At 45.8% G+C, this 25,625-nt stretch overlaps 1 protein-coding gene across 5 annotated transcripts in view; it reads left to right on the forward strand.

The window, feature by feature from the left end:
• The window catches only part of Dab1 (DAB adaptor protein 1), an 853,780-nt gene that overhangs the window by 791,511 nt on the left and 36,644 nt on the right, over nucleotides 1–25,625 (forward strand). For 3 of the 5 annotated variants that reach the window (XM_029476417.1, XM_029476418.1, XM_021160238.2), the window contains one exon: nucleotides 6,622–6,681. In XM_029476417.1, the coding sequence (XP_029332277.1) occupies nucleotides 6,622–6,681 (60 nt within the window). The remainder of the gene's footprint in view (nucleotides 1–6,621; nucleotides 6,682–25,625) is intronic. The other 2 variants (XM_029476419.1, XM_029476420.1) reach the window with 1 other exon arrangement.

The following is a 25,625-nucleotide window of genomic DNA, read 5'->3' on the forward strand; positions in this document are numbered from 1 at the left end:
GGTTCAAGGCATCGGGGTCTCTTGGTCTGCCAGGAGTGGGAGATACCTTTGGGAACACTGACTGCTGGGTCCCTGACAGTTTCCTGCAGGTTCCATGCCTCATCATTGCAATCTTGAGTGGCCTGTTGGGTACAGTATTCAAATCTGGAATAGATCATAGGTATTTTAAGTAGCATTATTTTAGTTAGGGTTTCATTGCTGTGAAGGAACACCACAGCCAAGACAGCTCTTACAACAGAAAAGGTCTAATTGGTCTGGCTTACAGTTTCAGAATTTTAGTCCATTTTTATCATGTCAGGAAGCATGGCAGTGTGAGGGCTGGCTGAGATGGAGCTGAGTGAGAGTTTTAACTCTTGATCTGAAGGCAACAGAATAAGACTATCTCACACTGAGCATAGGAGACTTCAAAGCCCACCTCCACAGTGACACACTTCTTCCAACAAAGCCACATGTACTTCAGCAAGGTCACGCCTACTTCAACAAGACCATACCTCCTAATAGTGCCACTGTCTATAGGCCAAGCATTCAAACACATGAGTCTATGGTGACCATATTTATTCAAACCATCATAAGCATACAACCCAAGCATTCCACTGTACTGAGATAATGCACTGGAGAATTGCAATCCACCAAGTAGAAGGATCTTTCCAAGGAATGCATGTATCCAGTTTGTTTTAAAACTCCTTCCATTAAAGGCTAGGATCATAACCAAAAATAAAAACCCAACTTCCTTCCTATACATAAGGGACAAGTTTGCAAATTCTGTATGAGAACATTGTTGGGGGGATGACTTGAACAAAGGCAAGCCCAGCTGAAGGCTTTCTCCACCCTGAGGAGAAGCACGGTGATGCTCGTAACTGTGATGAACACTCGAAACATTTCTAAACTCATCCAACTCTTAGAACTATGTCATCAAATGGCCATCTTAATCCCTGTCTTTTGGTGGGGAGGGCCATCAGTGGAGTAAAGTTTAGAACACACTCCACAGGCTTACACAGCTATTTATAGCCAAGACTGCGGAGCAGATGCAAGTGGAGGCTGAGCCCCAGCCTCCTCTGGAATCCCATGTAGGGGCGTGGACCTTGGGCCCCAGTAGAATGGTATAGTGATACCTCAAGTAAATATGATAATTTTTCTCTAATGAGAGCCTTGGTCTTCATTTGAAGCATAAGCACTATGGGGAAAGGGGTGATTTGATGCATTTATTTAATCAGTGGTTTTAATTTACTTAGTTGTGTGTTCTATTATTCAGCCTTAGGCGTGTGTTAATTGTGAAATCAAAATAAAACCTATTTTCAATTTCTATCAAATGTGTAGAATTCAAAATGAGCAAGCCCCATGCTGTTTCTCCCAACAACTCAGTTTAAACCAGCCTTGTAGACTAGTGGTTTATTGGTGCCCACATGGGTCCACCCCAGACTCTTCCCATTGGGCCTCCACCAGTGAGAACCAGAGAAGGGATGGCTTCAGAGAGGATCTACTTGAGAGGCAAGGTATTCAGTCTTCACTTACAACGTTTCTGTCTCTCGAAAGAAAAGTTGCACCTGTCCCCAGAGACAGATCTGAGGCCCTGACCCATCCTGTGGTGTCTGAGCATTGAGGCCAAAAAGTCATTAACCTGCCGCCCCCGGGAGGGAGAGCACCTTGTCTACAGGAGAGGCACTTGAATCCAGCTGAGCTGTAGTTACATAGCCCTCGGGGACAGCAAAGTGCCAGTGACTGCCAGAAAGAGCTGCCTTAGGCTGGGGCAGAGCTGGGCGTCTAGTTTGGCCCTTCTTACCATCTACCTTTGGGTCATGGTTGGAAGGCAAGACATCTACTGTTTTTCAGACTTGACTTCTTCAATTTATAAAGTAGATGGCTCCACCCCAACCCATGTCAGTGAGAGACCAAAACACACTTATATGGGGATACAGTACTGTGGTAGCATCCTGGAGCATAAATATCTATGTGGATCCAGATCGTGTTAGCTCCAGCCATTGATTTAAATTGCAGGGTTTTCCTGTCTCTGGGCCTTAGTTTACCCACCTGTAAAATGAGTAAATAAGGTCCAAAGATCTCTCTGGGTAAGCTCTTTCCTTCTGTTTGCAACACCTTGCAAGAAGCAGCTCAACCACACAGGACTGGGTTCTTGTTATAGAATTATGCTGACTCACTCAATAGGGCAGACATGGACCCCACGTCTGAGGCAGGACTCAGATGGCTTGAGTCATTTCCCCTCCTTTCAGAGAAGGGGAGTGAGGCTTCTGGGGTCCAGGGATCCTGCTGAGGTTGCTGAGTCTGTGAGATAGGATCTCTAAGGCAGGTCAGTCTCTCCGACCTCTGGAATAAGTACCTCTGCCTCTCAGCTCTTTTCAGCTCCATGTTTCTTGGCTCTGGGCTTCCCAATTAGGTCCTGTGTATTTTAAGTAGCTATCTAAAAGATCTCACTTGTTTTAATAGCACTGGCCTCTTGATCTTCCCATCTGCCTATCATTAACAGGAAGGCATCATTTACGGGAATGAATATTTTATCCCATCTATTGGAAAGGCCTGTGGCCATGTTCCTCTCCTGTACTGCAGATCCACCTGGGCTCAGTGCACTTAACAAGAGATAAGCCCTCGCCCCAAAGATTACCAGGCCTTCAAATCACTGCCATTAGAAGGCCTGTTGTGTGTGTGTGTGTGTGTGGCAATTACTACATCGCTGATCCCGCTGCATGCATCTTACTGTTTCTACTACTGTGGTTCAAAGTGATCTCATTTTTATCCTGGCCCCTGTTTCTAGAAGGAAGCACACAGAGACCTGAGGCCTTGTAGCCTTTCAGTGTTTTATGCCTTTGGATGATATCCATAAATTTTGTCTCTCAGCTTCCTGGACTGTGAACTGCAGATAGTCCAGTGTGGGCTCCACACTCAGATGCTCTGATATGCCCTGTCCACAGAAGCTTCTGTGTAGCCATCCCTTCCTTTTACTTTTGTATCATCATCATCATCACCACCATCATCATCAGGCACCACTTTTGATGATTCTGTCCTAACAGAAAGAGAAACTACCTACAGAGCTCACTTTGTGGAAGAGTCCCCCAGAAAGCTGAAGCCCTGCTTTGCTGTTGTGCCCAACATGACAATAAAGAGGCTCTGAGGCAATTGAGACATCTTTCCAAGGGGGAGCAATGCCTCCTCCTATTAATAATCATAATTGTCTCTTGTGTCACATGCCTCAGAAAACATTCGTTCTCTTTAGAACAGCACAGGGCAATTTTACACGTGACTTACCGGTGACCTTTCTGTCATTTGGTGAGCTGAGAAGAGAAACTGAGGCTGTCATTTTCAACATAAGGGAATCAGAGTGCCAACATCAGAGGCTCTAATTCCAGTCCACAAGTGGGGCCTCTCTCTTTCTAAGTGGGTATTTTTCACTTCATTTGTTCAGAGCTTATTGTTAATCTCCCCATGTGTTAAGTATCAATTTTAAACAGTAAAGCTAGCCCTGTGTCGCCCAACACACCCCTGAATGGCCTCTCTACACATAATTACCACACTGCTGACCTGAATGTGCCCTCTGTGTGTATCACTTCAGGTGTAAGAGTCTACTTAACTTGTTCATTGAGAAGTATATATGTGGGCACCTAAGTATCTGCTGAGCACCTAGAAAACTAATAGTGACCATTGCACAGTCTCTGTCCTTAAGGAGTTTAGAGAAAATCCCCTAGATGCTCATGTCAACCAGTAGAGGAAACTGGGGCTCAGAGAGCAACATGACTCCTCTAAGTCACCCACCCTAGACCCAAGCCTGGGTTAGGAACCAGATCCTCACTGCTTCATCTAAAATGTTAACAGTCTACATCACTGTTGTATACCTCAGTGGTCCCTTACATGAAACAGATCCCATGTGCAGAGCCAGACCTTAGCCCTCACCGGTGAATGTTTGATGAGGCAAGTCTTTGCTTAATGTTTAGATATAAAAGTTGAAGGATAACTGAGTATGCATCCTGTGCTGAGCAAGCTTACAGAGCTGTGGTCCTAGTGACACACAGACAGCACGTGCTGTCGTAGCTCCATGAGTAGAAAAAGCCTGTTTCACATTCTGCATTAGTAGCTTGTATATAGTTCCATTTCCCCCAACCCAAGGAGTTCTGCTGACTCGGGGCCGTATCTTCCATTCTCCCTGTCTGGAAAAGGCACACTCCCTGACATAGAGCAGTTACTTGGGGATTTTTCTTTTATGGTGAAAGAGTAGCAGGGAAACAAAACAAACCATCAAAAACCTCCAAACCAGGTTTGGTAGAGGGAGGCAGGACTGGTGAGAAGATGTCCTGAAGGAGATAAATCTTAAAGGACAAACAAGCAGATTGATATCTCACCCATGGGAGAGCCAAGTAGAAAAGTGTTTTCAATTATGCACAGTTTGGGTTTCTCCATCGCAGGGCTTGTGCTCCATTTGCGGGGATAATTGAGAAGCAGCCGCAGTTCAACTGCGCTAAGTGCCCATAGTGAGCAGTGAATTACAGGCAACAGAACACTCCTCACTCTGCTCAGTAAAGGGGGAGCTACTGAAAACAAAAATGAGGGCTGGGAATTTATCGACCCTCGTTAACAAGGACTCTCTAGACATTCGGGGGAGGCTTCCTTCTAAATGCAGCCCAGTTATCAGGACCAAAGAAATGACATTCTCCCTTGGATACCTGCAGACTGGGCTTGGGGAAGGGCATCTTCTACCTGGCCCTGCTTACTCATAGCTCTGCTTTTCTGCAAGGATGCACATGGGCCTCTGGGAACGCAGGGCATGATGTTTTATAAAGAAGGATGTGGCTGGAGCAACCGCCTGAGCAGTGTAGCAATAAACAGCGAACTGCCTGAGCTGCAGGGCCTGGCCGCCCCAATCCCTGACTGCTGGACCCTCTCTCCAGGCCTGATCTTCCTCCTCTACATCACAGAGCGGGATGGCTGTAGTTCTGAATGACTTATCCCGGTTATTCTGTCGCTATTTATGGAAAATGGAATGTTTGCCTCCTTGCCAGCTCCTGGGACTTGCCTAGTGCCATGTTAACTAACTAACTAGTAATATTAAGACTAAACATCTTATTTTGATACCTGAAAGATCTGGGTTTGGACACCACCAGGTCTGAAGTTTGGGGCAAAGTCCACAACATCTCTGAGCCTCACTTTCTATCGTTTGAGGGTAGGGTTGGCGTTAGGAGTCTAAGTTAAACGGGGGTAAATAGAGGAGAATTCAACATGTCAGTTCAGGTTCCTACTCAGGGATGGAATAGCTGGCTGGTCCATGTGTGGCAAGCAATCTTTTTTTTTTTTTTTTTAAGTATCCCCCACACTGCTGTATGGAAGATTTACCCAGCGGGTATTCAAAGCGGGCCTTCTGGTTGTGACATACTCTATCTGCTCCTGAGGAGCATCCATCCTGCTGGAAAGACAGTGCCACTGTCAGGACATTATAAATCCACTGCTGCTTGGTCTCTGCAGAGGAGTGCAAAGCCGTGGCAGTCTGGGGGAGGAGCAGTTAATGAGTGCTTCCAATCTGGAATGTTTCGGTGCAGAGCCCTTGATTGACACATTAGAGAAGTATTCAACACTATTAATATCACAAAATGTGTTCATATACATATGTATATGATTATGTGTGACAAAGGAGATCATCGGCCCGCCATATTGCAGTATTGTGGGGCTTCATCGTTCTTGCTCATCTGATATCCAGTTTCTCCTTTTGCTTCTTAGCATAACCTGAGTGAGATACATTGTCGGTCAGGCCTATTGAGAACAACAAAGCCAGAGGGGATGGATGACCTGATCAGGGTGTTGCAGGCAGCAAGTAGCCCCAGAAGGCCAGATGCATGAGCAGGGGAAAGAAGTGAGGGGTGATCTGGAGGGCTGTCAGCTTACTCAGGAACTCCTGGATCCTGGTGTCTTACATTCCCTGTCATGTGAGCCCTTCCTTTGATTGGCAGGTGGCTTATGTGAGACACCAGTAGAAAGCTGGCAGGTACTAGGGACTTGGTTTGTTTGTTTGTTTGTTTGTTTTGTTTTGTTTTTTTATAGCACAGCAGTCTTAGCACAGAGACATATATGCTCAACCGCACACTGTCTGTAGTTACATCAGGGAAAGTCATAACATCTGAACCTCCTGTAGGATTAATCAAATGAAGTTGGGTTTTTTGTTGTTGTTGTTGTTGTTGTTGCTCTGTTTTGGTTTTTCATTTCCACCACATGATGCTTGAGGTCCCCATAGCTATTCTTTGATTCTAAGAAAGGCTCAAGAGCAAGAATTTATTATAAGATAGTTATCCCTGTCCTGATAAAATGTTCTCAAGGGAAATAGGTTGGCTTGAGGCCTTCACAGCTAACACCACTCCTCGGGGCTGCGTCCTGGATCTGTCTTAGGGGCCATCTCACGGACAGTCAAACGTGCAGACATGATTTACTGCGTTGAAAGTGGAGCACCAAGCCAGATGATGGTGGCACAAACCTTTAATCCCACCACTTGGAAGGCAGAGACAGGGGAATCTATGAGTTCACTGCCAGCCTTGTCTATAGGGCAAGGTCCAGGCCATCCAGGGCTACATAGAGAAAAAGAACGAAAGTGGAACCCCAGTGTTTTGACTGTTGAATTTGATTTCTCTCTAGGTTCCCACCAGCCAAAAGAAGGAAGGTGTTTATGATGTGCCAAAAAGTCAACCTGTAAGTGTAAGTACATGTGCCTCGGTGGCCAGATTCACGCAGAGGCTGCGCCTGATGGGGGCCTCTTCTTCCAGAATTAGTCTTACATATGGCTTCTCATGAATATGGGGGCAGAGACTTAAGGGAAGAATGGTACAGATGAGCAAGGGGCCAATCGGGACAAAGGACTGTTCCTCTTGTTCCTGTGAGTAGAGAGGGATGGGGTTGGATAATACAAACAGCTCTGCCTGAGGGGGCTCAAGGTCCCAGGTATTCCAGAATAAAGGGCTCCAACCGCAGCTTTATAGTACATGGTCAAGTATAGGACACTGTTGGTTTTTTTTCTACCCATCCAATCTGAAAATGGTTGAGACATTGCAAAGGAACTAAAAAAATAAAGGGCTGGTCCAGGCCTTTGAGTTATGTAAGAACACACACCATTAGCAAAGACTTACAGAAAAGGCCCTGTTTAGCAGGCTTGCAGAGACACTGGCAGGAGGGTGGGGCCATGGTAAGGACAATGTCCAGTGTACCTGGACGCCATCTGCTGGAGGGTCTCCTAGGAATCTGAGCCAGAAAGGGAAACTGAGCCCTGCCCTGGCACCGAAGGCCAGGAGCATTGAGGGCTGGCCTGCTCTTTGGGTTTCGATTGGTCCACCCCCCTCCCGCCCCCTTACAGTTTCCTTCAGCTCGGTCTGGGCCTGGATTGACTCACTTGCCCCTGACAGGTTTGGATATTTGAGGAAACACGCTCTATTTGCTGCCCTAGTTCTTCTGATTTTATTAGCCATTCTGGTCACACCCTCTCCATGCTTAATAGCTCCAAGGGGAAATAAAAACCTAAGCCTCTTAGCCTGGCAGACAGGCTGTCTAAAGGGCTCCATTGGCTCACAAGTCTCTTGCCCCTCTTCTGGCCCAGCTCTCCAGACCCTGCCTTCTTCCTGCTCTGTCTGCTGCCTGATATTCCTTTATCCAATTATCAGGGAGACATGGGTTTCTGCTCTGGTCAGCCCTATCTTGGTGGCCCTGTAACATTTATTCCCCTATGAATAGCATGTCTTCCCCAACACCTCCATGAGGTTCTTGTATTACCAAAAAGTGAACCCTGGTAGTTGGATGCCAGGCTGGAAGTGAGCTTAGAAATATTTAATGAAAGATAATTGACTCTATCCCTTGGAAGGAATCTATGAGAATTCCTGGTTCTTCTATTTAAAGGGATTCCCTGTTTGTCAGCACCCTAAAAATATGAGAAGTTTTGTGTGGAAGGCACATGGCTGGATCGCATTGGCTGCTTGATTGCTGTTTCTGAAGACCTAGACTTACCCAGTGGGCTAACAAATGTCTACATTTTCAAAGGCCTGAGAGAAGCAGGAGGAGTGAGGCTTGGGCTGTAGCTTACAGACATAAACACAGACATTTAACTCCTGCTCCTGCCCACCTCGCAAGCTTTGGTAGAGTTTCTACAACCCTTGGTCCAAGGTTTTTCAACTACACAAAGGAGTTACTGACTTGAAGAGAAAATAGTATGTGTCTTGGAATGCTAGTCTCAGTTATGTCAACCTCAAAGAGATTCGTGGATTCCCTTCGGGCCCTCTGCTCTGCTGTCTGGATGCTCTGCAAGCTTTGGCATAAAGCCCCACCCCTCTGACAATGTGTTTTTTCCAGAGGGCAGCTCTCTGCTGTGAGAACCCTTTCCGTAATTACCCAGGCTGCCCCATTTGTTTGTTGTCCTCATCCAGAAAGAGATAGGAGGCAGAGGGAACCCTGCTTGTGCACCTTAGGTAGGTATGAGAGAGCTGTGAGGTTACAACTGCACATCTCCCACATGGAGGCAAACTGCATAGCTCATCATTCTGTGTTGCTGTGACAAGCAATGCTTGAGCTGACAGTTTTGACCAATATGGGGACAGTCAACTTCTCAATTTGTGTGTGCACCTCCTTTGGGAAGCCCTCTTTACCTCAGACAGGGTTACTGGCCTTTCTGTGGGCTTTTGTGCTTCCCTTTGCAACGATAACAGTGAGTGTTGTTTTCTTCTTAATTTGTCTACACGAGCCACTGGCTTTTGTGTGCCCCAAAAGCATTCAGAGAGATTATAGCTGCTGTAGTTCAGGAGTCCAGCACTGTGCCTAAAGTTTGGCTGTCTTCGAGCATGGAGGTAATGTCCCATGGTGAGACAGAGATCTGGGTTTGAGTCCTGGCTCCGTTATTTCTTTTGTGAGGTTGCCTGGGTCCTTCTCTTTAGTCTTCTTGTGTTTTTAATGGCAATAGAAAATCGTGACCATTGGATTCTCAGAGTTGATATCAAGCACTCAGTATACAGCATCTACGGATAGAACTGAATACATTTGCTTTAAATTACTTGTGTGCCCATGGAGGATGGAGATGATGCCCTATCAGTGACCTGACTGCTAGAGCGCATTAGCACAGAATAGCTGCCCTGCAGGTGTGTGAGAGCGAGTGAATGAATACAACTGAAAATGAATGACTGGGTAAAGAGTGAATGTCTCTGGGGTAAAGAGAGAATGTCTCTAGATCCAAAGCTTATGTCTTCAGTTCTTTTTCCCCCTAGAGCAGTATCTCAGATGCAGACAGTGTTTGTTCGCTGTCATAGCAGCCCCTTGCCCAACCGCTCCCTGCACTTTGCCTTCAACAGCTTGTGCCCTGTTCTGCCTCCAACCTTCATAAATATGTGTGTGGGGATTTTTTTTTCCTTCATAGCTTGGAACACCAAGCTGACAGATGGCCTTCTGAACACACACATGGAAACACATGCGCACATGCACGCATGCACACCTGCACCTCTCTCCTCCCACATCAGCAGCTCTGCCGCAGTCAAAGCCAAAACATTTTGCTGACTTGGCAAAGTTATTTTGGGGTTTTGTTTTTGTGTTCTGCTGCCTAGGGGTGGGTCCAGAGCTGCCGTCCCATGGAAACTGTTTACAGCCATTACAGTGCTTAACATTTTCTGAAGAGAGACCACTACATAATAAAATAGTGAGGAGATGGCCTGACAGAATTAAGAATCTGCATAGGCTTTCGACCCAGAACGCCTTGGAGCCATTTATATGTCATAAAGAAGGCTAGAGAAAGGATAAAGGTCCATTGATTATACTACATACTCATCTGAAGACCACTATAATTCTTGCATTTTTAAGAGCGAATCAATATATCTCTTACCTATTTTTAGATCATCTAGAATTAAAAATAGCAATTGCACATTTTAATTTTAAACCTCATTTAGCTGTAATCTTTCCTTCAAAAAAGTAGAAGTTTATATGGTAATATAACATATAAACAAGGTAAAAGCACAGCCCATGGTAGCTCTTGAGGCTTACCTGTCTCCTCAACAGAGCAAAGACAGGCAGCATACATTTCCAAGCTGGTGTTTGCAGGAGCATTGGCCAATGAGATGTTCATCGGTGATTCCAAAAATCAAACTGTTAATTTTTTCAGGTGTTTAATAAATTTAAAAATATACTATGAATGTTAATGTGTTCTTATGCATGAATATGTAATAGGAATGTATTTTGAGTTATGAATATATATTACATAAATTGAGTATTTCTCCATTTTCTTTGACCTGAATACTCTTTTTAATGTAACCTCAAATACATCTCAAATGGAGACTCATTCCATTAAAGACTTGCTGGGCAAGAGGTATGGAAGACATCAGGTACATGCGCAAAAACCATCTACTCACAAAACTCAGGTGTAAGCACCACTGTTCTTCACTACTTACAGGCCTGTGAGCAAGCCATGTGGTTCTTCTTCCTTCTGCCTTTCCCAGGGTTCCTTGACTTCTGTGACTTAGGTTACCTGTGTGTCAAGAGGCAGCCTATCTCTGCTGAGCCAGCTCACAGATTGGGGGTTTGGTTAGCTGTGGTACAGGTTGGCCTCAGGAAAGGTAAAAGCATTCTCTTCCATGTAATGTCTCCTCTTATAACAGGTCAGAGTCCCCTTGTGGTGACAAAGGGTTCCAGAGTGTGAGCGGAGACACCCAGGACCTCTGAGACTAAGGCATTCTTCAGCCAAAGTCATTCCAGTCTATCCTAGATTCACATCTAGAAAATAGGCTGAACGTTTTGGTAGATATTGTAGATTTAGTGCAAAGCCTAATAAATGCATGGAGAATGCATGGGAGGGTATCTCATGCAATCCATTTATTTTAGTTGACATCACTACTGAATTATAATAATCAAGTTGAAAAATATTTGCCTCCTCAATACTGCTTTCTTTTCATGTTGCCTTGCCTATATTTTGCCATTATCTGGGGTGATTTCTGATTGTTCACTCTGTAGGCTGGCCCATTGGGTACCCTAGCCTCCCAACCTAGAGCCCTCAGCCCTTGAATATCTGTGCCTGGAGACAGCCTAGGTGATCAGACTCTTAGGCGCCCTCCTTTCTCTCACCACCAACCTCCATCTTCCCCTCCCACCTCACTAGTCATGCTACAAACATTCTTGCTTTGAGATTCAAGACTCAGTTAAAATATTTTCTCTGCAACTGGAATCCCTAAGAAACTGCTGTTTTGAATTCACTTGTATAGCGCTTGTAATGGTGTTTTTATCATTGTTCGAGAGCAGAATTCTGTGACTGGGAGCATGGCCTTTGTGATTGGGGGCACTTGGATTGGAGTTTAGCCTCAACATTCATTCCCGAGCTTTGTGACTTTGGCTGTTGTATTAGCTCTTCTTAGTCTCAATTTGTTCTTCTGAAGATGAAGCTTACAGCTGGTGCCTTTCTTAGTAGGTTTGTCAGAGGATGCTGTGAGCTAGTCTCCATCAGCACAGAGCCCAGTGAGGATTCAGAAGTCATGAGCTGTCATTCCATTTTTTTTACCTAAGTATCTGTGAACTGCCAGGGGACAGGAATCATATCCTGTCTCTGAAGGAACACTTTCTGGGATTTCTGGTCTCCTTGAGATGTTGATGGTACTATTGTGACACATGCACACCAGTCAAGGTCTGTGGGTCTTGAAGGTGACATGAGCCCACCTCCACTGTCCCAGAACCCCAGGGAGCAGCTCAGCACCACGTGTATCAGCGGCAATGGCCTTGGCATCAGAAACATCAAATGAACCAGAGATGCCAGAGTTCGGGGAATTGTTAGAATGTATTGTTTCTCAATGCTTACTCCCTGCTCCACCTTGCTTAAGACTCAGTTGCTTAAGAAAGCTTGCTGCCTGCTTCCTCCTGCTCAGTTACCTATCCGTATATCTACCTCGTCTCCACCTGATTCATAACTTAGCTCAGCCCTTTCTTACCCTGATTTCTTTCCTTTGCATGCTTATTTTATCATGAGTCTGGGCTGTCCTTCTAGCAGATTTTTTTTCTTAGGGTTGTCCTGCGCACACACACGTACCCTTCCAGCACCATCTCCTGGGAATTCTAAACCAAAATAATCCTTAATCCCACCCTCACTTAGAAATATACACATTATCTCTTTTCCTGGTTTGGACAGTAGGAAGCTTTGCACAGGGGGGCTAATCTCTTTTGTAATCTTAAATTCACAGGTGTATTTTTATGGAAAGGTCTTGCAATGCCAAGGGTGTACATGCTTGGTGATTATGGGAAGTTAGCTGTGGAGAGACAGGAAGATTTTAGGATGGAAATTATAACTTGAGCAAAGCTCTGTAGATGAACAGGATCAGAACAAACCCCAGGCATAATGCCAGCCCCTTGGTGACTGATTAGATCACAGAGAATTTTGACGCCCGGGTCCATATTGACCTTACCTAGCAGCACTCTGGGCTGATGGACTCATCATGAACTCCTGTATCGAAGAGCGAAGAATACAGACATTCTTTGTATCTGCCAGCTCATAGTGCTGGGATGCTTTCAGCCAGATATCCTGGCCTTTGGGGTGACTATCAGGCACGTGCAGTCCTGAGTGGAGGCACAGGCTGCTCAGTGTGGCATTACTGCATTTATTATTGAGAGCTTTATGCACTGTATTAGCCTTTGAGACTGATTTAGTTCCCGGTGTGGGGCTGCTGGGCTGAGAGGTGCACTCGGGCGCCTGAGTACCTGTTTGAGACCCTGTGACACCAAGGAGGATGAGACTTCCCCTCTGCACTGGGCTGTTTCAATGACACAGACCCAGCTTAGATAAGATAATGGTGCTTTTCTTCTCCATGGTCCTCATCCCCTTTGTAACATTTTTATGCCTGAAAAAAAAAAAAAAAAAAAGAAAGAAAGATCTTTAATCCTTGTAATTGCTCCCACTTAAAACTCTTATATAGTAAGTAGTATTCGGTATAAAAGACTTTCTGATTATCAGTAATAATTGTGCATTCTGTCAGAATCTGCTTTCCCTGCCCCACCTTCAAAAATCAGCCTCACTAGAGATTCTTGAAGAGTCTCGGCATGATGGCAAATAAGAAGATGGTCAAATTGATACATTGGATCGGACACTAGTTGCCTTGAAGTGAAACATGGATTTAGAACCGAAGGAATAATCAGATGCCTCCCCAAAGTTCTTCCTTCCTTCGGTTGAGATCTTTCTGTTTCTTCGACTTCCTGAAGCTGTTTCTCCCCCTCTGTGTAATGAAAGCACTGACTGTCACCTTCTGACACCTGGAACCCTGGGAGGCTCAGTGCATTCGAAATCACTATCTTCAAATAGGATAGAGCTGCTTGCAAGAGACCCTAGAGAAGCCAGTACCAAGAAGGGTACAGTTAGCAGTAGCCAGTGTCTGGACTGGGTATTTTTACATTCTCGGCTTCTTACTCAAGAATAAAACAAAGGTATACAAAGATTGCCAAGTGGCAAGGAAATTGTATTCAGATGTAGCAACAGCATGGATTAAAGAAGAATCCACTGTCAAAATAGACAGTGGACCATATGAGTGATAAGACACAGGGGCCCTGATTTCTGTGTAGGGCTTCCTTTTATGAGGTACAAAAAAAGAGATTGGTTACTAAGAAGTGTGGTTTGGGGGTGATCTATTTTGCACAGTACATAGGCATTAGAAGGTGAATAGGAATTTTTTTTGCCAAACATTCACTTTGAGGACATAGTTTACCTTATATATACACATGTGTGCACGCACACACACACACACACACACACACACACACACAGATATACAGAGTGAGAGAGACACACACACACACACACAACTAATTTAGCCCAGACTTGCTGCTTTCCTACCCTCTATACCAAGACACGGCCTGAGTAAGACTGACTAGGATCTCAGTCTGATGATCGTTAAGGCAAGGAGACTCATTCTGTTGTTCAGAGGGAGGTATGTGGGAAGCCTGATGCAGGGGGTGGAGGGCCTAGGTTTCTAACAGGCTGCTAAAAATGCAGTGTTTAGAGTGAGGCACGTGCATAGCATGGGCACATACACTCAGGCTGCTAAGTGCGTTATTACAGGAGGCATGTGTGCATAGCCCAGACCAGACAGAGTCCCAGGTCGCTAAGCTACTCCTGATGCTTGCTGCATCAATTGATCTTTATTGCTTCTATTTATGACCAAGAGATGAGACACCAGTGACATGACAAGAGACGGTAAAGGTGGGCTCGAGACAAGGAGCTTTTAAACCATCAGAGCTGATGTCCAGAGGGTGAGGCAGCGCTACTGAGTGGACAGCCCACTTCTCCTAAGATATTGGAGCAGCATAAATGGTTCCTCATCACTTTGTCTTGTGAAGGGTTCAAAATTACCCACCTATTTATGTTCCATTTGCTCCCATGTCTGCTATAGTGGGCAGTGTTTATCCTTTAAGCTTCTCCTAATGCCTCCACTGCCAAATCAGATATCATTGAGGCCTACTCTAGTTTCTTTATCTCCCTGACTCATAGGGGCACACTCTGAGGCACACAGCAGTGAATGATGGGTTTGTCCTGTGCAGTTAGTGCTTTAGATGTGAAGCAGTTTATCAGGTGCTAATCAAGTCAACTCCCTGAGCAAGCTTCCACCATGGAACAGCTATCTAGAAAACACAGTCCTTCCTAGTTTCCTTCAAGAAAGCCTGAGATCTGGGCAGTAGATCTGTATAGCCTGAAAAGGGAGCCACATTGGAAGTGATAAACATCCTAGTAATGGGATTTGACATTCAACCTGCAATTCAGTGCCTTCCTTGGTTTTATGGTGCCAGGCACTAACCAGATGTACTAGGAATTTAAAGCTAATTTAGCTGTGAAAATAGTAGCTAGAATTTACAGAGCATCTGTTATATACTGTGGGCAGCCTGGGCTCTGGATTTCATTTGTCACTCTCCCTTAGCATGGGCTTTGGTAGTGCATGCACTTGCAACATACATAAAATGGGACATCAGGGCTCCAACTGGTAAATGACAGAGTCAGGAATGGAACCCTAGTGTGTGTGATTCAGGCAGCCACACAACTTTCATTGAAACATACTATGTGTTTGTCAGTTTTATTCTTTTTCTAGATGAGCCCATGAAGGTGGAGAGACTTACTCCGTTGTTCAGAGAAGGGTATGTGGGAAGCCTGATGCAGGGGGTAGAGGGCCTAGGTTGCTAACAGGCTGCTAAAATGTCGTGTTTGGAGTGAAGCACGTGCATAGTATGGGCAGCTTAGGGTCTCAGGCTGCTAAGTGCATTATGTAGTCTAAGACTTAAGAACCACCTGAGTCCAAGGGAGACCTCGAACTCCCAATCTTGAACCATCTACTTTTGAAGTGTGGGGGAAAAGGTCCTGTGTTCTCCTACTCACTTTATAAGGTGTTGGTAATCAAACCAAGGCCTCCATCATATTAGGCTAGCACTCTACCCTCTGAGCTCCTCCCTGGTACGAATCAGTACCGCAGTCCCAGGACCTCACATCTGTCTCCTAACCTCCTTTGTTTCTAGTATGTTTATAAATATTAATCTTGCCTCCTGGGGCCTAGCACTCCTGGCTGGCTTCATACGCCCCTTTCCTCATTTAGACAGAGTTTCAAATGAGGATATCCTGTTACATTTACTCCCGCACCTTCGCTCTGCCAAGCAGACTGCTGTCATCTCCTGATGTTAAGGAGACATCTGTAGATGCCAAGGAACAAGTCCTACTGGAAGTACCCCCACTTCTGAGGATAAGGAAAATCCTCACTTTGCCACAGTGGCCTTCTTCCACTCCACATACTGAGCATCTCTATATGAGGCCCCTGTGCCCCGGCAGCCGGTGTCTGTCTGGCTCTCCCTGCTTGAAGGTTTAATTCAGCTTCTCGGCTACAAATGTGGGAAGAGTCAATCCATAAAAGTGAAGAATTGCAAGAATTCTCTTGACAACTATTCTCTACTTCCCCCCTGCAACTCCCGTCTTTTATGGCAAATAAATTTTCATTCACAATTCGCCAGTTGGTTTTTCCTTTAGTTGGAAATCTGGATCAAGATGTTGCATAATTGGATTAAATCTAGTCTGAACATTTGTCAGTTTCACTTCCTCATTAAGCACCACATTGTACAGAAATTATAATTATTGCAAGGCAGTTAACAGAGATGTCACACAAGAGAAGGAACCGAAGGAGGGAAGGGAAGCCGAACCCATGCCTTTCCAGGCAGGAAGGGGAAGGTGGCCCCTTCAGATGTCCCTTAGGTACTTCCTCTTAGACTTGCTTACAAAAGTTGTCCTGAAGCAGAATCCTGAGTCCCCATGGATTAAAATGAGGCTTGTGATTGAAACTCGCCCAAAATCCAAATTCCTCCCATACAGTTGTGTTAGATGTGGGGGAAAAGTCTCTATTGGTTTTGCACTTGTAACACCCCACTGACCTTTATTACTTTCATATTCTCAGAGCCTAGGACTCTTAACAGATCATGAGACCTCTTTAATAATCAATTTATAGATCTTTCCTCTCTCTCTCTCCCTATCACTCTTTCCCTCCCTCCTTCTCTGGCATTTTCAAAACAGTTTCTCTGTGTAGCACTGGTAGTCCAGAAACTAGTTCTATAGACTAGGCTGGCCTTGAACTCACAGAGAAGCTCCTGCCTCCACCTCTGCCTCCGCCTCTGCCTCCTCTGCCCTTGCCCCTGCCCCTGCAGTACTGGGATTAAAGGCATGTGCCATGACCACTCAACTTAACGAGCTCTCTTAGAATCTCATTCATTCATTCATTCATTCATTCAGTGAGCAAATGTTTATTATGACCCTTCTACCTTTGAGACAATAGTTTGTTTTCTATCAGCATAGAGATGAAAAAGATAGGTCAATGAAGAATCTTGGCAGTTACAGAAGACCGGGCATAGAAAATAATGATTATTAATACAAATAACCAAGGCCACAAGAAGCAATGTACAAGAAGCCACAGGAGAATGGTAGAAGGCAGAAAGCTCTGACTGAGGGAGTGGAACGAAGGCCTCTTCCAGGACATGCACTTGTGCTGGGGCCTTGTAGAACAGAGGAGTTTGTCAATGGAGAAACAGGAACAGATTTAAGAAAGAGAGAGCTGAATATTCCAGAGTACTGGAATGGGAGAAGAAAAGTCTGGCATATCTCAGAAACTGGTGGGTCACCCCAAATGGACAGGCCAGAGTGTTTCCATGGAATCCAAGGACAGGGACACCCGAGGAAGCTTGCCCTAGCATGCAAAGGTCCTGAGTAAGCCGGGGGATTGGGATATATCAAGAAGATTCTGGTGCTCTCTGGTCACAGTTAGACCTGTGTTTCTCAGTGCCTGTCTGGTGGCCTGCGGCAGGTGGCTTAGCAGGTGGGGAGACCATTAAAGTGCTAATACAATTATCTAGGTGCGACCAGCAAGAGACTCGGGGAAACATGCCAGGCGGCTTAATTGAGAGGATTTATTGTGTGGAGCTAGTTACAAGTTACTAGAAGAGCGGAAAAGACTAGCGGAACAAGGCCATTGGATAGCCCAGATTAGTAATAGTTAGAAAGGGCCAGGGCAAAGGAAGAAGTGGACTTCTCAAAGCCTGAGACCAGAGGCTGCCCACAGAGAGAGGGAGGAGCTGTCTGTGGAGGCCAACAGCTCCATGGAGACTCAGCCACTCACAGTCACTGGCAGACACCTGGGCAGTGTGCAGTCTCCACCTGTTCGCTCCTCCGACTGATCAACCTAGGTGGAAACTCATTGTCAAGGGACTATATAGAGATGTCTATATAGACACACACACACACACACACAGAGAGAGAGAGAGAGAGAGAGAGAGTTAGAGTTTCCCGCACAATATAGGATAGAGAAAGGGCAAAACTGATTCTTAGGGCAAAGAGGCCACGGCATAGGCAAGTGACTACCTCTGTGAATTCCACGTAGGAATAAGACTGGAGAGGAAAGAGCTAAGTTGGTTGGGTGGAATAGTGAGTAGATCTGGAAAACCATCCAGAGCCTGTGCTACACTTGAGATAATGAGCTTTGGGAACTGGAGTAATGGGGCAAATGGGACCAGGTGCCCCCCTTCCCTTTGAGATTTGTCACTTCAGAACACCCAGATCTGTGTCTCTAAATCTATGCTAACTCATGCATTAGTCTTACCAACAGCTGTCTCCACATTCTAGCCAGACAGTAAGCAGTAAGGCCATGCGTCTTTCTAAGTGACTCCCATTTGAGTTGTATAAAGTTATTCTAGCTTTGAGTGAAGTCTAGCTTTCTTTCTCAAGGTAGAAAACCTTGATTGAGTTAGTAAAGAGTGGAGTCCAGCAAGGTTTTAGGCAGCCCACTGTTGAATCATGCCTGAAACTCGTTTTTTGATGAATGGCAATGTTCTTGAAAGAAGTTGCGTGTCGCCTGTGTAGCTGCCTGGTATCATGTTTTCAGAGTTGTGCACTGGAAAACGGTATCTGTATAAAACAATGGCTACTCCACTCCTCTGCTGAAATGCCTGCCCCTGGATCCCAGTGATCTTTAGACTCTTTGTAAAATCCAGAAGGCTTTGTTGGTATGACCCCCACTAAGCAGGATGCTATTGAGGCAGGCCAAATGGGAGAGATGGCTGAGGCTAAGTTGGACCTTCAGGACTTTCTCAGTAGGAGTACACTCTCTGAAGGATATATACTCTAAAGTATAGAAGGTTCTAGAAGGAAGGAGATGGAGAGATAATAGTCTGGAAGCCATTGCTCAGAGGGTCCTGCTTACTGATTCTGTAGATGGAAGTGGGAAGGTAGAAGCAGAGGTCTGTCACAGTATTTCCTAGCTCAAACTTGGATTTCTTTTTATAAGTTGGAAGGCTGTGACAGCAGAGAGACCAGGAAGCTGAGAGTAAATCAGGACCTTCTATTTCTTAGGTGTACAACTCTCAGAAAATTCCTGGATTTTCTAGCGACCAGTTGACACAACACACAGAGCCACTTTCTTGTGTTATTGTGGAGACAGAATAAGAGGAACTGTGCTATTACAGTAGCATTGTGTCATAAACTAGGTAGACGTGGTAGGAGATAGAGGAATGCAGCTGAGTGTGAGCTCTGCATCCTAGCTAGCTGGGCTTCAGTTTGTATCCCTCAGTTACCAGCTGTGCCAACTCTGACTTCCCTTTGCCTCAGTGTGTTCACCTGTAAGGCATGGATAATGACTGGGGCACCTGCCTCACAGAGTTTTTTGAGTTTTAAATAAATAATTCATATTAGACATTTATAACCATTCCTGGTGCGGAGGAAATGCTCAGTAAACAGTGGTCATAATTATTATTGTGAGCCATTATGTAGACTCTAATCAGGGCTTGAAGACGTGAGCATGAGTGACTCCTGCCTCGGTTGCTAGGGTGCTTGCAGTCAGCTAGGGGGTCAGCTAGGGTGCTTGCAGTCAGCTAGGCTATGGCATCCCTAGTCAGTTTTACTGACAACCCAGGATGACACTGAGCCTCTCTTCGTGACCCACGGACAGCTCTTGGGGTTGTTGTGGCATCCACTTGAGCTGCCAGAGCAAAGCACCAGAGTCAGGGTGGTGGCCTAAGCAGTAGAAGCAACTGTGTTTACAACCTGCGCAGGCTGCAGAGTCCCAGATCAAGATGAAAACCGTCCCTGCGTTGTAGATTACATCCTACCATGGCCTGTGCTTGACAGCAAGGGGAGAGAAGGCAGGGAGAGAGGGAGAAGGAGAGAAAGCCATATTGAAAGCTAGGATGTTAGCCCATTTGTCTGGGTAGGAAGAGACATAATCAGTCTTTCGTGGCAAGCACATTAGTTAGATTTGTTGTTGTTGTTGTGATAAAACTTCATGATCAAAAGTAACTTGTGGAAGAGTTTATTTTGGTTTACACTTGCAGAGGCATAAGAGTCTGTCATGGCAGAGAGGCATAACGGCAAGTAAAAGACATGCCATCAGGAGCAGGACACAGACATCACAGGTCCTCTGCAAGCAGAAGGCAGAGAGAGCAAACTGGAAGTAGGGTGGGGTTATATAAGCCCAAAAGCCTACCATTGATGCTATAGGTACACATCCCCCAGCAAAGATGCACTCTTAAACTTACCCAAAACTGGATCTCCAACTAGGGACCAGTTTCTCAAATACCAGACAGAGTTCTTGGAAGCCAGTTTTCAAGCCACCGCAGCAGGGATGACAAACAAGTATCAATAACAAATATTAAGCACCCCACTGGGCTAGACACCATGCATTGTTATCTCAAAATTGCCCCAAAGTACTATAACAGTGGGTGTCCTCAAGACCCAGTGGGGTGCTAAGGAAGAGAGGCATTAGGTCCATCAAATCGCTGAGTACAGTCAGAAGAAGCAGAGCTAAGTTATCTCTCTCACCCACCTCTTTGACCCTAAAGTTAGAGTAACCTAGTTTATCCTCCAAACTGGCCCACTTCCAAAATGAAAGGGGAGAAGTGTCACTATTAACAATTATATCAAGACAACAGGCATAAACAAGGTCTGCCTTAAACAAACCAGGGTCTGGGGCTGCCCTACCCCAAACTGATTTATTTTCCTGCTGGACCACATGGCCTCTAAAATGAAAATACTTGAGCCCCAAAAGCTGGAGATTCCTGGCCATCTTGCTCCTGCTGCTTTTTTTGTGGGTGGCACTTCCTGTGCAGAAGGAAGGACAGTAACTCTTCCATGGACAGGTGTCATGTGCTCCTGCTCCTTCTGTGGTATTCATCAAATGACTAGAAGATCTGTGCGTGGGGTATCTGTTAACTGCTGCCGCCGCCGCTGTGAATCCGTCATTATTCCTCTAATACAGATCATTAACATTCACAGAATCTTAACTACAGCATCTTAACGAGCAAAGGCGTAATATACAGCTTCCTCATAAATATCCATCGGTGCTGACGCGCCTTCTCTCGCCATACAGTAATTCCGCTGCTCTGGATAAATCATCCCGTTGTGCTTCTTTCTTTCCCCCTAACTGCCGTTATTAGTGGTTACAGAAGAGTAATGAACAAACTCCTGTCAAAGAAGAAAGAACAAGAGCTAAATGAAGGATCTTGAGGCCGGAGAATATATATGTCAGAGGCAGGCCTAACTGAGAAAGCACGGAGCTCATCTTCTGCAGCAGCTCCGAAAGGAAACATGAAGCCAGCATTTGCTGGAGTCCTTGCCGGGTCAGTGCTGTGCTCAGCACCCCACAGTTCCCTCTTCCTGTGATTCTGAAGACTGCATGGCAGGGCTATGCAGTGTTCAAACCAGTGAGCTTCCCATCGCTTTCTCTCCTGTGAGGTAGCATTGTTGCTGTCCATAGCTCTAGGGTTAGTCCTCTCTCCCACCTTGCTCACTGGCAGCCCACAGTTTGGGGTGTCTCCCTACTTTTCCTGTACTATCCAGTCTCTCTGACTTGTCCCTTTGGCTGCTTCCATGTTGTTCTTTGAACCTTCACCAGGGGTCCTGTCCCTCTTCCTTGAGCATCTCTTGGAAACTGACATATCAGTTGCATATCTTCCATAGCAGTTCCATTTCTGCCTCTGAAAATGAGAGAGGTAATGATGCCTGCTTCAGTTGTGATGATTAAATTAGTTACTACATGAAAGCACTTAGAATAGTGTCTGCTGCACAGAGAGGAATTCTAAGTATCAACTGGAAGTACCACTGTCCTGCCCAGCCTTCTGCCAGGCCAAGAAGGCACGAGGCTGTGTTGTTACTGCTTGGCCCATTGGTTCCTCTGTAGTCTACATTGAATAGTTTATGTGATTTGTTTGAGTGGGGTGTGTGTGTATGTGTACTTGACAAAACCAGAAATAACAGTACCAACTAACTGTGGCCCTACCTAACATATGTATGTTACTGCTTTTACTTAAAGGGTCTCACGGAACACATGCTGCAACATGTAGGGGAGCATGCCCATGTAAGATCAGTTATACCATCTGTATCTACTAGCTACACAGTCTTCCAAGGTAACCCAGGACAGAGAACAAGCAGGAAAGGAAATAAACAGGCCAGGTTTCAGAATGACAAATCCACTGTGCTTACAGGGGTGGGTAGTATTCTTTTCTGTTATAACAGTGCAAGTGTCTATAGCATTGGAAGTCACCTCCTAAAACCATTCTTGAGGCATTTATCCATCTACCCATCAAGCATTTATCATTCATCTATTCCACGGAGATTGTTGAATGTCTCCTGTGTGTCAGGCACTGTGGTAAAGACAGGAGGTTTACAAGTCAGCCCACGTTCCTTCTTAAAGCCAGGTCTCCTTCTATGGTAAGACCACCAACAGACAGGTAAACAAACACAGTGGTACAAAGAAGGCCTCTTCCAAAGGTAACAACTATACCAGGATCTTAATTAGGACAAGAAATCAACCAGAGACAGACTGTGCCTGAATAAGAATGGCTAAGAAAAAGACCTGAGACTGGAAATAACTGTTGGATGGAGGGGGAAGAGAGGGAAGACAGGATTGTAGTCTGTAACGTGGCAGAACAGAGACTACGGTGAAGGAGTTCAGAAATTGTGACCTCCAGTGTGTGCACAGTCCCTGGGTTTGAGGAAGGGTTGGGAGTTTCACCAACTGTGATAGAAACCCACCGGATGCAGTCTTCATTCGCTTGCTGATTGTACGTGATGAATATAAGAGGTGAGAGTGGAGACCACAGCTCAGGCCAAAGGAGGGCTATACACAGACAGAGGCAGGCAGACCAGAATAACGTCTAGACAGAATCAGCACTTCCTTGTGAATGAAATGGAGGGTAATGCTATACCAGGCATGGGCGATGTCCCCAAGGGGCCTGTGTTTCCCCAGAGTGGTGCTCTTGGGAGCTGGTGGTGCCCACCAGGGCGCCTTAGGAACACTGAAAGTGTTCCCTCAAAGGGAACTGTGGAACTGTACACTCCTCTCCACTTACCATTTCATCCTGGCCATGATGGGGGTGGTTTATCTCTGTCACACAGTTTGTCTACAGTGGGCCATTTGGGACCAACAAATCCTAGACAGGAACCTCAAAGCTTGTGCATTAAAATGAACCTTGTATTTATCTAGATAGTTTTCGTGAGACAATGTCTCAGTTTGTAGCTCGGCTGACACTACATTTGTAACCCTCTTGAATGCTAGCTAGGGTCATAGGCACGTGCCATGATGCCCATCTCTGCCCTTTCTAAGTTGGTCTTTCTCAAACTCTCGTTACCATAACAGCAGGAACTAACTCATACATACCTGTATACCTGCAGATTTGGGTTCTAGACATGTGTTGGCAACTGTGTAGAAACCAGAAGATGAGCAGAAACCAAGCTTGGGAAATGAGCTGGATGGCTTTATGTCAACTTAACACAAGCTAAAATCATCTGAGAGGAGAGTGCCTCAATTAAGAAAATGCTTCCATGAGATTGGGTTGTAGGCAGGCCTGTAAGGCATTTTCTTAATTAGTGATTGATGTGGGAGGGCACAGCCCCTTGGGGGTGGTGCCATCTGTGGACTAGTGGTCCTGGGTTCTATAAGAAAGTAGGCTGGTCAAGCCACAAGGAGCAAGCCAGTAAGCAGCAGCTCTCCATGGCCTCTGCATCATCTCCTGCCTTCCTACCCTGTATAAGTTCCTGTGCTGGTTTGTCCCCAGCTTGCTTTTGGTTGTGGTGTTTCAACACAGTGCTGGTAACACCATTGCTAAGACAGGAAGGTGATATTCAACATGACCTCAGGAGATGAGCATCCCCCTAATGTTGCCACGGAGAAGTCAGGGGATGAATGGACAGATTCTGTTCTGAGAATGACAGAAAGCTTTCTTTGGCTATCCCCAGTGGCTGGTGCTGGCTTCTGTTCTATGAATGGCATCATGACTGGAAATGGCACATTCTCTGTAAAAATGCTCAATATGGTTCCCTTGTTGCGACACTCCCCTTACAGCGGCTGGAGTTAGTCATCTTCAGTTTTCTCTAACCTCACTTGCTTTAGCTCAGGGGCTTGGCGGGGGGAGGGGAGGGCAGTTCAAGGACCTCTTGGTGCCAGGCTAGCAGTAGACACCCAGGGCATTTTGGAGGTCACCAGATTCATACTGTGAAAAGCAAATCTAAGAGGGAAGACCAAGCAGTGAAATGAATTCCCATGTCTGTAAGCTGCCGTCCTGTGGAGAAGGAGGGGAAACCATGTTGCAGGGAGCGGCTGTCAGAGCAGCAGGCTAAGGCTGCTGGCTATTTTTTCCTTTGCTGTGACATCTCTCCGTGTGTGCTTGCCTCTGATTTGCTCGGATTCTGCCTCTGCCACTCGGCTTGCTCTCAACCTCATCCAATATTTCTTGTTAGCATTTGGGGACCATCTGGACCTCAGCAGTAGTCTCCCCAAGAAGACACAGCATCAAGGAAAGTGATGGACTCCGTTGTGTGTCCTGCCCTCTTCCTGAAAAGTGGGCTGAGAGCCTGTCAGCCTGCTGACAGGAGCCAATTTCACATTCCTGTGACTCTGATTCGCTCCCTTTGCAGGGGCCTGAAGCCATGCCAAATCTTGTTAGGAGGTTTTGAAAACTCCTTGAGTTTTGGCTAATGTGGACATAGGATAATAGAATTTTAAAAGGAGACGAGAGAAAGGAAGAAAGAGTTAGAATTAATTTCAAGCTTTTGGGGACCGTTCACCTTTGGTTTCTAGTCCTCTGAGCTCCTTGGACCCATCCAAGTCCACTTGTTCTGTCTACAGTCCTTAAGAGCAGCAGGGGCATCCCCCAGCCTGTTCTCCAGCCACAGGCCACAGGAGGGGTCAGGAAACTCGGTAAGTCCTCCTGTTGATGTGGGATCTCCTGGCTCCTAGATGATGTCACTGATTAGCCATAGGTCCCAGAAGTCTGCACAGTCCTTCCCAGAACCCCTCGACCACTGCACAGCCTCAGCTTTCTCAGCATTTCCACCTAGGCCCATCACCACTCTCTCTTGCCATCACGATTGAAATAGCTGCATCACCCCACTGTCTTTTATGGTCACAACATCACCACTATCCAGTCCCTAATGTACCATGACTCGAAGTCTTCACTGCATCCAGCTGCACCCACCTGTGGAGACTGAGCTAGAGGCTATGTTTAGTGGTACAGGTAGAGGGAGGAAAGTAGTCCTATGTGCTCAAACATGTCACGCCTTTTCACTGGGCACACATGCACACAGGCACTGGGCTGGGCATCGTCTCATTCATTACCACAGCTCTGTGTAGATTTTCTGGTTTCTCTTGTTTCTCTGTATGGTAGAAGGGCAAGACCATGTCCATAGATGCTTAGCGGATTATAGATGTCCTTCCCTTTGTCACTGAAAATCTGCTGTTTGTGCCTAACCACCAAATCATTAGCAGCCTGGGAATGGTTCCATGAACCTTAGCTCCATGTATATTTCTAGACTGGATATGTTTGAGAAAATTTAAGCATGGAAACCTAGAGTCTTTCTTTGTCACACCCAAAAGCAAACTCCATTTTGCCAAATTCTGGCAGTTAGATAAAAGCTAAAATTCCTTAGGAACTGGTGAAGCAGGGTCCCCTCTACCAAAGGGGAAATCCCTTATCACCAGCAGACAGACAAGTTTCTATCTGTGGTGCCTAGTAGCACACCAAAGTGCATGCTGACTTCCATGTTCCCTCAGTATCATGGGTACTTGCCTTTGTTCTCTCTTGCTCGCTTGTGCTCTCTCTCTCTCTCTCTCTCTCTCTCTCTCTCTCTCTCTCCTTGTCTCCCTCTC

This window comes from Mus caroli, chromosome 4, assembly GCF_900094665.2.
Source record: "Mus caroli chromosome 4, CAROLI_EIJ_v1.1, whole genome shotgun sequence".
In the NCBI taxonomy this organism is placed as follows: domain Eukaryota; kingdom Metazoa; phylum Chordata; class Mammalia; order Rodentia; family Muridae; genus Mus; species Mus caroli.